Below are 12,078 nucleotides of genomic sequence, written 5' to 3' on the forward strand. Positions count from 1 at the left end.
ATGCCAAATGAGGGTCAGGTTAATAAAGCCGTCATGACACGAGGAGCGCGGGCGGGCGTACCGGCTTTCACCGCCTCGTCACTGAGGTCAGACGCAGCTTTCACCTCGTTTTCACTGGGCGCCGCTTCATCCTCTGTGAATTAAAGGTAAACCGGAGGTCAAGCCGGAGCTACGCTGAAAAAAAGAGAACTGCTAACCAGCTTAAAACAATCACTTCAGTCGGTTACACTTAAACTAATTAAGTTTCTTCAACTCGACTTTTAAGCAGTTTGTTAATTGGACTTAATCAATTGGGGTTTTTTTTTAAGATTTTTTATTGACTATAACTAAACAGCAGAGTGCTCTCCACATTCTCAGAAACATCTCAGATTTAAAAGACAAAATTACTTAATAATAATAATAATAATAATGAAAAAATAGATAGGGCAAAAGAATAAATACATGAATAAGTACATAGATAAATAAATATATTAATGAATTAATGAATAATAAAGGAAAAATCAAGAAAAAAATAAATAAATAAAAAATAAAATTAAAAAATAAATAAATAAAAATAAATGAATAACAACAATAAAAAAATCTACCATCTATACTGAAAAAGGCAGATACATTAAAAAGGAGACCAAGTCCTTTAAAATAGACCATCATCCCCCTCCACTCGTGCCGTTGGTCTTTCTAAGGGTGTGACACAGGGTACGTTTGCGGTGCCACTGCGTAACTGACGGAGGTTTGTCACATATCCACTGCTTTAAAATACAGCAATGAGAAGGAGTTTGTCATATTTTGAATAATCACTTGATATTGAAGCAGTTATTTTAAGTTGGTTAACAATTCTCTTTTTTCAGTGTTATTTTTCAGCCGTCATTATTGTTAAAAACTTGTTAAATCAACCACAAGTAAAGTTCACGTGAGCTGTGAAACAGAATTAAAATGGTTAAAATGTTTTAGAGACCAGAAAAATCCATTAAAACATATAAAAACAGGTCTTAAATTTAATTATGACATCATTTTTCTTACCTAAAACAGTCATTTTAAATAATGTGACATTATTTTCTGAAAAAAAAAGTTTTTAGATAATAAACAGGAAACTCTGAGAAACACATTTAGACCCTCAGAAACTCAGAACAGACACATAACCTCATAAAAATGTCAAAGTTAAAGCAAAAACACCACAATATTTAAGCTATTACACCATATTACAATGTTTAAAATCCTGATGTTAACAATATTTATGATAGAGAAGCTAAATCAGCTTATTGTGAAGCACTTTGAGCTGCATTCCTAGTATGAAAAGTGCCGTATAAATAACATTTATTATTATTATCATTATTATTATTATTATTATTATTATTATTATTATTATTATTATCATTATTATATTCATAATTATGTATTAAATTTAAACAGAATTTTTTAAAATACATTTTTAAGCATTTTTTCAGGTTATTTCTTTCTTTGTATTTTTTTGTTTTTGTTTGTATTTTTGGCATATTTTCAGGTAATTTTGTTGTACTTTTCAGAGATTTCTTGCTAATTTCTTGGTTATTTCTTCTTTGATTTTTGAATAAAATAAAGCCATTTTTGCCCAGGTTTCAAAAGTTTGAATATATAATTGTGTGAAAGGAATTAAAAGCCCGTCTCATATAGACGCCTCTCCAAAATATAAGCCTGCTGAGTTCAGTTATTTAGGCAAATCTGAAATTTTTGTATTGCTTCTATGTTTTTATTTTATGTCTTATTCTATTAAAATGTATTGTTTTATTCTTCCTTTATGTTTATTGTCTTGCACCAAAACCAAAGTCAAATTCCTTGTATATGTAAATGTCCTTGGCAATAAAACCCGATTTTGACTGATTCAGATAATAGCCGGGGTTATTAATTAAAGATTTACAGTATCCTTATGAGTTTATAAAGGAAATTTTGCATTTTAAAACCGCAATGACCCCAATTCACTACTCTACGTTTCCTCTAAACTAACAACACAACTAACTTCACTCTACAAACACTTTTCCATCTACGTCTTGTACGATCACATGCAGGAGATACTCACTGTGAGTTTCGCTGCTGATTAAAGTGCTGCGAACCTCTGCAGACGGACCTGAGTGTGTGTGCTGCTGCTTCCTGTTTGCACGCGAGATGATGAGGAGTGGAAACGGGGAGAACGACTGCACTAGAGAGGGCTGCAAACTGGGGAACGCTAGGCTACGCACTAACGAGCCATACGGTTGGTAAGAAGGGACGAGAGGGAAGAAACTGAAACTGATTATTAGCAAGAACAATCTGTCTGCTCTTTGTTTATTCATTTATTTTGAGACATTCTGACAAACGAGACATTTATTAATAACCCTTTTTTTCTGTGCGTGATGCAGAGCCTGATTGTTTGCGATGTGAATCGGCGTACAGTGACTCAGGACGGAGACAGGAGCTCGTTCTGACCCAGATGCCGGCTGGATTACGGAGCGAAGTGCAGCTGCAGTCGGACACTCGGGGCCAGTCAAGCATGTCTTGTGTCCATTATGTAAAAGCGGGATTAAAACAAAGCTCGGCTGAAACGGCTCGGCCTTCGATTCTGCACAGACCACAGAGACTTTTAGGAAACTGTACATGTTTATATGAATCTTCTTCATCTTCTCTTAGAGATGAATTTAAGAATATGCTTCTGGGATTAAAGTGCTAACATTAAGCCTCAGTAACGGAGCCGAAAAGTTTATCAGCAGGGTCACATGACTAGAAATATTTAAATTGCATCTATAAGCAGTTAATAAATATTACATAAATGGTTTAAAACACACTATAATGTCACTAAAATCATATTTAAAGATGTTTTTATTTGTTTACTAATGAAAAGTGTCATTTATTACACCTCTTTGAAAAGCATATTTTACACAATAGCAACTCTATCATTATAATTAACATTTAAAAGACCATATATCTGCTTACAAAGACATTATGGTCAGTTTGAATCATTTATTAATTGCTTATATCATTTTTAAATATAGGAGGATAGTGAGGGTGTTAAAATAAAATATTACCATTAAATAATATATATCAATATTCATTTAATTTATAATAAAATTATCCTTTACAGAATGTAATGTTATCATTCTACAGTTTTTTAAAATAATATATTACATATATAATATATATATTTAATATATAATATTTAATACAATTAATGATTTTTATAGATTTTGTTTCACACAAAAGAAATATTGTTTTTTTTAATGTAATTTTATATTTTTTTTATATTGTGATGAACATCTATTTGAAAATGTTTTTCGATTTTCAACAAACACAAATAATTTTTGCAGCTACTGAAGGTTATGTTGGTATAATATCACTGTTTAGTTAGGGCTGGGCAATATGGAGAAAATCAAATATCACAATATTTTTGACAAAATATCTCAAAATCAAGATGACACTGCAGGATGATGGTTGGTGCTTTCATAAAATATTTACACAATGAATTTTTTAATAAATAATCATCAGTAATGTGGATATAATGACTGAGTGGATAAAGTCAAATAATAAAACATTTGGTAAATATTAAGCACACGTTTGTTTTCATAGGTGCTTCATGTCCGTTCATAACTTCTCTTTAAATTTAAGCATATAAATATATTATTGATCTCAGACATCAGGTGCATTTATGTTGTTGCTGCACATTCAAAATCTGTATTAAAGCTATTTTTATCTTTGTAAAGCTGTTTTTTTTCAGACTCATTTATGCTGCAGAGATAATTGTCATCATCCGTCAGTTAATTTGTTGTAACCTTGGAAACTGGACTCAGGTTTGCTGATTGGAAACTAAAAATATCACTCAGGAGAAATGAGTTTTGTGTTTATTTTTAACGGCTGAAAGACAGAAAAGTTGCGCTTTTATCCGAATACTGGAGTCATGACGTAATGATAAGAAGATAACGTGAATGATGTCATCAGGATTACGTCACAGACAACAACACTGAGCGAAATAACCGTAAATAACCGTAAATAATCAGCTGCTAATCAATCTAAATGTGGGTGAGCGCATTTTGGGGGCTTTTGCAATAAAAATACATTAAAAAGTGACATCATTCAGCGAGAAGCAACGTCAGCCAATCAAACACCTGCAAGTGATTTTAGGTTGATTATTTAGACCAAATTAAAATTAAAATCAAGCTTGAGTTAACATTTTAACCAATATCAATCCTAATCATAAATATCAAAAAGTTTTAACCCTTTAAATGCCTTTTTTGTCATGATGACACTGTGTTTTTAGATGAAAAAATGGGATCAAAAATGTCAGTTTTTTAATGGGTTTCAGTGGAGATTTTAATTTTTTTTTTGCACGTAACAGTCTGAATGTAACTATTTAGATTCCACGGTGTATTTTAGACTTATTGTAGGAGCTGAACTGCAAATTCAAAGATTAAACTACAATACTTAATCTTGCCAAAATGTACGATATATGCATGAACACATTCAAAATGATCAAAAAATGAAGAATGAAAAGCATGAAATGTGATCCTGAGGGATCATCGCAGAGGCATCTCTTTGTTGTTCGTACTAATATGTCTATTTTTTTTGTTTGTTTGTTTATTCTTTTCTGTCTTCGAAGTTTCTTCCATTTTTTCCCTGTTTCCGATTTCTGGGTTTTTTTTCTTGTCTGAATCGAGACAGTAAGGTCAGACGGTGCCAGCAGTCTTGTGATTGTGGGTTATATTAATAAAACTGGACTCGGCTGATGTCTGACCTTTCATTTTGGCGTCTCCGGGGCTTCTGTGTCCCATCTGGACGCCGTTCTCCTGGTGGTGCTGGTCGTTGATGGTCATGTTGGCTAAGGAGGAGCTCATGGTGTCTCCGGAGGTGTAGCTGTTGGAGGTGTTGTTCACGTAGTCCATTGCCAGTCGCAGGTCAGGCTGCACAAGAGCAATAAATCAGTTAGTCCGGGACGCGTCACGTAACAGATAACAAGCGACACACGTTGCACTCGAAGCAGCTGACAGGACGAACACCTGGTTTTAGGGATTAAGTATAATGATGGCGCACTTTGTGGACACTTTGTCTTCCGGCGTGCAGTCCGTCACCACCAGATGTAAACAGACACTGAGTCAGTGAAAAGCAGTTATTTATACGTCCTGACGTGGGGTCGGCGCCTCATGTTACAGCCTGACTGATAAAAATAGTCCCTGCTGCCCATGTGCACGCCGTCCTCGCTGTCATTAGCTGGACTTCCTAAACAACCTCCTCTGAACAAGAGGGTGTCATGTAGCGCCATGTTTCAGCATTAGCATTGTCACTGAGATGCTGAATGGTGGCGTGGGCTGATTATGAGACAATGGGCCCCTGGGCAAAGACGTGCAGGGGCCCCGCCACCTCTGCTACACAGGAGCAAGACACACAGACTGTGGTGGTTTCCTTGCTGTTCGTTTTGTGCCTCTTTGAGGAAAATTATTCTTTTTTTGTTTGTTTTTGTGGTAATTTAAGTTTTTTTTTTGTAACTGTGTATCTCTTTGAGGTTGTTTGGCAACTCTTTGTCGTCACTTTAATTGATAATAATTTGTGGTAAACTCTATAACAGTTATTGTAGCATAAAAATCTCATACCATCGCAGCCTTATTATGGATTAATCTGCTGATTATTTTCATTAATTAACCAATTTTTTAGTTTGTAAAAATAGTGAGAAATGTTTGTCACAATGACCCAGAGCCCGCCGTAACACCTATTCACTAATAATAAATCAACATTATTAACATTATTTAAAGGAAAAGCAGCAAATTCACACATTTAAGGAGCTGGAACCATGAAACGTTTTTTCATAGAAAATAACTTCAGTGATCAAAATAGTTTCAATTAATTTTCTGTCAGTCAACAAGCTGTTTCAGATTTACGTGTAAAAACTGTTGGGTACTTAAATTTCTTTAAAAAACAACAATTATATAAATGTAGTGGAGTACAAGTACAAAGTAGCATGAAAAAACAAGTTGAAGTAAAGTGCAAGTACCTAGAATTTGTTAAGTACAGTACTTGAGTAAATGTACTTAGTTACATTCTGCTGTAAATACTGCGTACTGTACAACAGGAAGTAAACATCACAGTCCCGACGTGCTCCTTCAATCGGCGAGATGTGAATTGCGTCAAATCTCATAAAAAGAGGATTACATGACAGATTAAACACAAGCCGCTGGTTACATCAGCAGTTTTCACTTTGAATTATAGTGATTTTTTTCACTGCCGTCACACACACACACACACACACACACACACACACACACACACACACACACACACACACACACACACACACACACACACACACACACACACACACAAACACACACACAAACACACACACAGAGTGGAGAGAGCTTATGGCGTAATCAGTTTCGGGGTCCAAACTGCTCTTTTTCCGTGTTTGTGATGCAGATTTGTCGGCTTCTGATCTTTATTTTCCCTCTTTGGCACAAAAACACGACTCAGTTTAATCTCTCGGAGATCCAAAGACTGTTTATATTAGTAATTTACTAAATAATCATCCATCAATATCATGCAGCAAACAAAATATTCTACACTGATTAAATGTACGTAGTTGAGGTAATGTTTTAGTAAATGTTTTTTTGCATATTTCTTCTGATAATTTAAGTACACTGAGTGAAAAGACTTCTTAACTTTTATGCAGGATTAACATGAGGAGGATTTTAAGTGCAGGACTTTTATTTGAAATCGAGTATTTTCACTGTTTAATTGATTTTTCAAGCAAAGGATCCGAGTGCTTCCTCCACCACGCTTTTTTTTTTTTTTTTTTGAGGCTTTTCCCCCCCAAACACTCTTCAGTGATGCAACCGCCTCTTTACAGCCAGTAATGCCTAAACTGTTGCCGTGGTTACTCCACCCAGTAAAAGCCACTCTGAAGGCACACTTGGCTCAGCTATGCGACCTTCCCTCTGTGTACATTCATATCTCCTGACCTTGGATGTTTAAACAGAGTTCCACACGCAGAGCAAACAACATGAACGGGAGAAAGTGGCCGAGAAAACACTTTAAAAAAGATTTAGAGTAACACACCCAAATCCTGGGAGGGAGCTCCTACACCAACAATTATATTTTTAAAGTGCAAAAAAAATCACACTTTGGAACCTGGTTTTAAAAGTTTGCGTTTTAGACCGAAAGGCCAAATCACAACCAAAGTTTAACGTTTCATGCAAGAACCGCTGTCAAGTAAATGGCTCCTAAACTGCAGCCGCACGCAGAATTCATACATGATTAGTTTAAATTGCAATAATTGCTGTGATTGCAACATTGCAACACCATGGAGGGACTGATTACCATAAACACACACTATGCAGTTTACTTTAATTCAGTCCCCACACACACACACACACACACACACACACACACACACACACACACACACACACACACACACACACACACACACACACACACACACACACACACACTCTAACACACACACACACACACACACACCCTGCCCGGCTGAATGTGGACTAATCCGCCGCTGAAAATAGTCCCCAGAAAATGAACTATTTCCTCCTGTTTGAGTAAAGTTTGATTATAATTACAATAGCTTTTTTAGCTTTTTAAATTAAATTACTGAGCCTTTTTGAGAGGTTTTTTGAAAACTGAATTATCATTTAGTTTCAGACATCTTGTTTTGTTATTATTTTGCTCTAACCAATCAGAAGTAAGTTACATATCCGTCTCTTCAACGTCACAATCGTCACAGAAGCAGCATTTGTTAGTAGGCGTTAACTAACCAATTATCATTCAAGAAATATCCAAAATTAGGAGTTATTATCTCTTTAAGTTCACTTACAACGACCTGCACATCTGCAGCGACCTCTTCGACAATCGCCGATATTTTCCTGGTCGTTTCTTTCTTAATATTTCTGGCTCCTGCGCAGGAACATAACGTCCCCATTTTTAATCCTGCCCACAAAGCTCTGATTGGCTCCAAATGGTGAAAACACCAGAATCACTGAAATAAGACAGCGACTGAAAGGTCTGAGTGCAGGCTGAGCGCCACACAGATGGCGGGATGGATGATGCAGACACACACATTGTTGGATTTTTTCATGGGATTTTTTTTTTGTTGAAAACATAGAAATAACACCAAATTTATCTTTTAAAAAGATAAATATAGAAACAGGAGATGCCAGAGATACATAATAAATGACAGAGAGACGTTTGTGCGTCCCAATAAAAGAAAAAAAAGAAATCCTCATGAATAGTGTCCTGTCACTGCTCCGGGACAAAACTGCCATTGTGGCATCACACATGACAGAATCCAAACAAGAAGAAAGCTGCACACTTGCCAACACAGACTGTGAGAGGCCGTTCACTCTGCATCCGGGAGCTCCGGCGGTTAGAGAGCAAACAAACTCGACGCCGATAAGAACTGATTATCATATTTACATTAGACTGCAGCGAGGCTGTCTTACAGGACACTGATGCTGCTGCTAATTTCCCCTTTTCATGGTTACTTTTGGCTCTTTTTCTCGCTTTTACTTGCATTAACACACCCGTTTGTCACTCTTTGTGCTCCAGAGCCTCAAAACACACACACATTTCACCTGCTGCAGAATGGCAGCATGACAGCGGTCTTTGTCGCAGCTACGCGAGGGGTTAAAAGGTTCGAGGGTCTGCTGATGCAGCTTGTTCCTCTCAGGGGCGTGTGAAAATGTAATGTTGGCACGGTCCCACGACTCCCGAGCAGAGCCCGCTGCAAGACGGCTCTGCAAGGAGCTCGGTCAACAGGGATGTTGACACAACTCCAGGAGCACCGAGCAGGCAGCGAGACGTGCAGGCTCAGACTGTGCGTGTGTGTGTGTGTGTGTGTGTGTTTACCCCTGAATTCAAAGCAGGCTGCACCAAAGTGGAGCAAAATATTAATTTAATTAAACACATATATTTTCCTCAGATATAATGGAACTAGATGGCGCTCAGCTTGAGGAGCTCGAAGCAGCAAAAACTCAACAGCAAATGGTTTCAGTTTTTTTCTTTTTTTTTTCTTAAGGAAAACAGGTCATGTTTAGACAGAAAGAGCCCTACCAAAAATGGATAAGTCTTTCCTGTGTGTAGCTGCCATAAGTGCCTTTAATTTCCCCATTAATATTTGAATTAAATAATGCTTTTGTGTGTCCATTAACATGGTTTAAGATGAATTATACGGATATGTGTCTCTGGAAGGACCTGTGTGCAGGGATACTGGAGTTTTCTGTGAGACCTTGTGTATTAATCACTTTATGTTTTGACTTTGTGTGTTTTTAGTTCTCACAGCGTTACTGACTTGTGTGACCGCATGCTTGTGTAACAAAAGCCCGTAAATGAGAGAAACGCCTCGTGTCTTTGGTTGAACTAGAGGGGTGCAGCTACACGTTGCATTATTTTTAAAATCCACATTGAAATGTAACATTGTGAAAACAATTGTCGTGTACATTGATCTGCAAAAACAAACTTAAACGCCGAAGTTTGCCAGTAGTTTGTGTTGCAACTACAGAAGAAAACCACACGCATGCTTAAAGTGCAGCCGTGACGTCACCGTTCTCACAGGATCCGTGAAGCGCCAGTTTACACGGCGACAGAAGGGTGGCATTTCAAAAGATTACACTCTATAACTTGGTTTCAAAAGTATGCAGTTTCAGGCCCCAAAAAACACCATTGTCATATGAACAAAAGGCCAAACTGCAACAAAATATAACGTCTCATTTAGGAAAGCGTTGTGGTGTAAATGACTCCTTAAACCCCAGAACTGCTCAGCTGTGTTCTTATAATGATGAATCCCATTGTCCTCCTAAGTGGAAAGTGTGTGTCAGCTGATCCTAATTAGCTTAAATAAACCGCAAATCTCCGTAAAAGGGCATGAGACTGCAGTGCACACACACAAACAGAAAAACACAGAGGAAGAAGAAGATGACAAGCTGAGAGAGTTAAGTCTGGAGCACCGGACTCCAAACAATAAAAAAAAATCAATTTTGAGTTAGAGGTAATTCTGCAAGCAATTAGTGGATGTGAAAAATACAAAAAAAGATGCATAAGATACTAAAAATAGCTGTTAATCAACCACCCGACCTGCATGCTCCATTTCAAACGGTGTTTTTTGTAGGTTATTCATCTTACGCTGCGTCGTCACCGTTTGCTCTGCCAGCGATCTGCCTGTGAGACTGTCGAGCGTGATCACTAATTATCAGCTGGCGTGGTTCCCATTAACTGATGTGAACTGAAGTATTTATTTTAGAGGACCATCAGATGCCTTAAGATGCCATCCAGGTCCATTATACTAATTATTGTTATTATCTCTACGACCGATATTTTAACGCGGTAAATCACACCAAAACTGCCTGGCTTAATTAACAGCTTTACAGGTAAGAGAAGAACATGTGCTTTTGATTTTGCTCCACTGATGTTACACAAAAGCATCAGTTTTATATTCGGGAGAAACAAACACACCTGCTGTCCGAAATGCAGGTTTGTGTAGAGTTTGAAAGGATGCTTTTAAAAGGTTTTTTGGGGGAGCCTGACCCACTTTAGCGACTAAAATCTGACCTGTGCTGCTTCGGTTATGACCCTCCTTTTTTTTATAATCTGTCTCTTGAGAGTCCCAAGTGCAACAATTCACTGCTTTAAATTATAGATTTTATTTTATTTTATTTTATCTCTTTTTTTTGTATTTTTATCCTTATTTATCACTTTTCACATTTTTTTCTATGATTTCAGACTCTTGAGCTGCTGCAATGTGTGAATTCTCCCACTGTGGGATTTATCGTATCGTATCGTATCGTATCGTATCGTATCGTATCGTATCGTATCGTATCGTATCAGTATTATGTCTATATGAAAAGCTTATAACTGCTTTAAGAAAAAATGATTATTTTTATTTCTTTAATAAAATGTCGGAACTATATAAATTTTTAAAAAAATGACCTTCACAGGGTCTTAGAGTCAAAGGTGATGTCTTCATTGCTTGTTTTGTAAAATAAACAATAAAAAACATTTAGCATTTAACATTTAGCATTTAACATTTTAGAAGCCATTTTAGAAGCCAAAAACAGAATTTCTTTGTCATTTTTCTTTGAAAAAAGGGCTAAAACAATTAATCATTGATTCAATTGTCATCTTTTAGTCAACGAATTAATCAACCACACTTCGATAATTGATCAATCGCTGCTATTTTTCAACCAAGAAAACGGCAAGTTTTGCCTTCAAAAATGTAAGAATTTGATCCTTTTTTTCTGTCTTTTACATAATTATGAAACAAATATCTTTGAGTGTTAAACTGACCAGCTGATGATTATTGTCATCATCATTTATCATTTGGGTAATTAAACGTCCGTAAAAATGTCAAAACTCAAGGGAAAGTCTTTAAATTTGTTCAAAACCTAAATATATTTAATATACACTCATAAAATAACAGAAAATCTACACCTTTTAGAGGAATACTTTGCATTTTTGTATACAAATAACTGCAAAAATTGCAAAAACTGCAAGAATTTTCTATTATTTGACTAATCAGTGAATGTTCGAATAGATTCAGGTCTTCAGCAGCTGTCTGAGCCATAAAAATATCAAAGAATCATTTCAGCTCTGATGCATGGCGGAGTAAACAGCTGAAAGCTTCAAAATATGCTGCATTCAAGGGGAGTTTGGATGTTAAAGGGGTTTTCTATAAAACGCCAAAAAACAGAGCGAGTTGAGGTCTTTAAAACGCTCATTGTGTCTGACCAGCAGTCAAAAAAAAAACAAACATTGACATTAAACAGAATAAAAACAGCAAATTCTCAAATTTAGAAGCTGGATTTGGAGAATATTCAACATTTCGTCGATTTGTTTTCACGTCATCTGACTAACTGGTTCATCTCGAAATGGTTTCAGTGCGAAAAACAGAAACAAAGGCGTTTGTCTGATGCCGTGTCTCGTCCTGCCGGCTCACCAGCGCTGCTTGTGAGCTCAGCTGAGAGACGAGGATGCTGCTCTCATGCTTGGCTGCCTCTGTATCTCTGACCTACTTTTCCCTCATCATTCCTCTCTGTGTTCTCGCGCAGCCTCCAGCAGCCACAGACCGGCTCTACCTCCCTGTAA

At 36.7% G+C, this 12,078-nt stretch overlaps 1 protein-coding gene across 25 annotated transcripts in view; it reads right to left on the reverse strand.

Annotated features, from left to right (window-relative positions):
• The window catches only part of mapta (microtubule-associated protein tau a), a 74,012-nt gene that overhangs the window by 55,805 nt on the left and 6,129 nt on the right, over positions 1–12,078 (reverse strand). For 9 of the 25 annotated variants that reach the window (XM_088070137.1, XM_088070149.1, XM_088070135.1 and 6 more), the window contains exons 1-3: positions 7,817–7,964; positions 4,733–4,898; positions 62–133 (exon numbers count right to left, since the gene is read on the reverse strand). In XM_088070137.1, coding sequence (XP_087926263.1) covers positions 62–133; positions 4,733–4,898; positions 7,817–7,921 — 343 coding nt within the window. In that variant the 5' untranslated portion in view covers positions 7,922–7,964. Of the gene's footprint in view, positions 1–61; positions 134–2,050; positions 2,210–4,732; positions 4,899–7,816; positions 7,968–12,078 lie in introns of those variants that run through there. The other 16 variants (XM_088070152.1, XM_088070151.1, XM_088070143.1 and 13 more) reach the window with 9 other exon arrangements.

This window comes from Plectropomus leopardus, chromosome 19 (assembly GCF_026936395.1).
Source record: "Plectropomus leopardus strain MGB_pleo_1.0 chromosome 19, ASM2693639v1, whole genome shotgun sequence".
In the NCBI taxonomy this organism is placed as follows: domain Eukaryota; kingdom Metazoa; phylum Chordata; class Actinopteri; order Perciformes; family Serranidae; genus Plectropomus; species Plectropomus leopardus.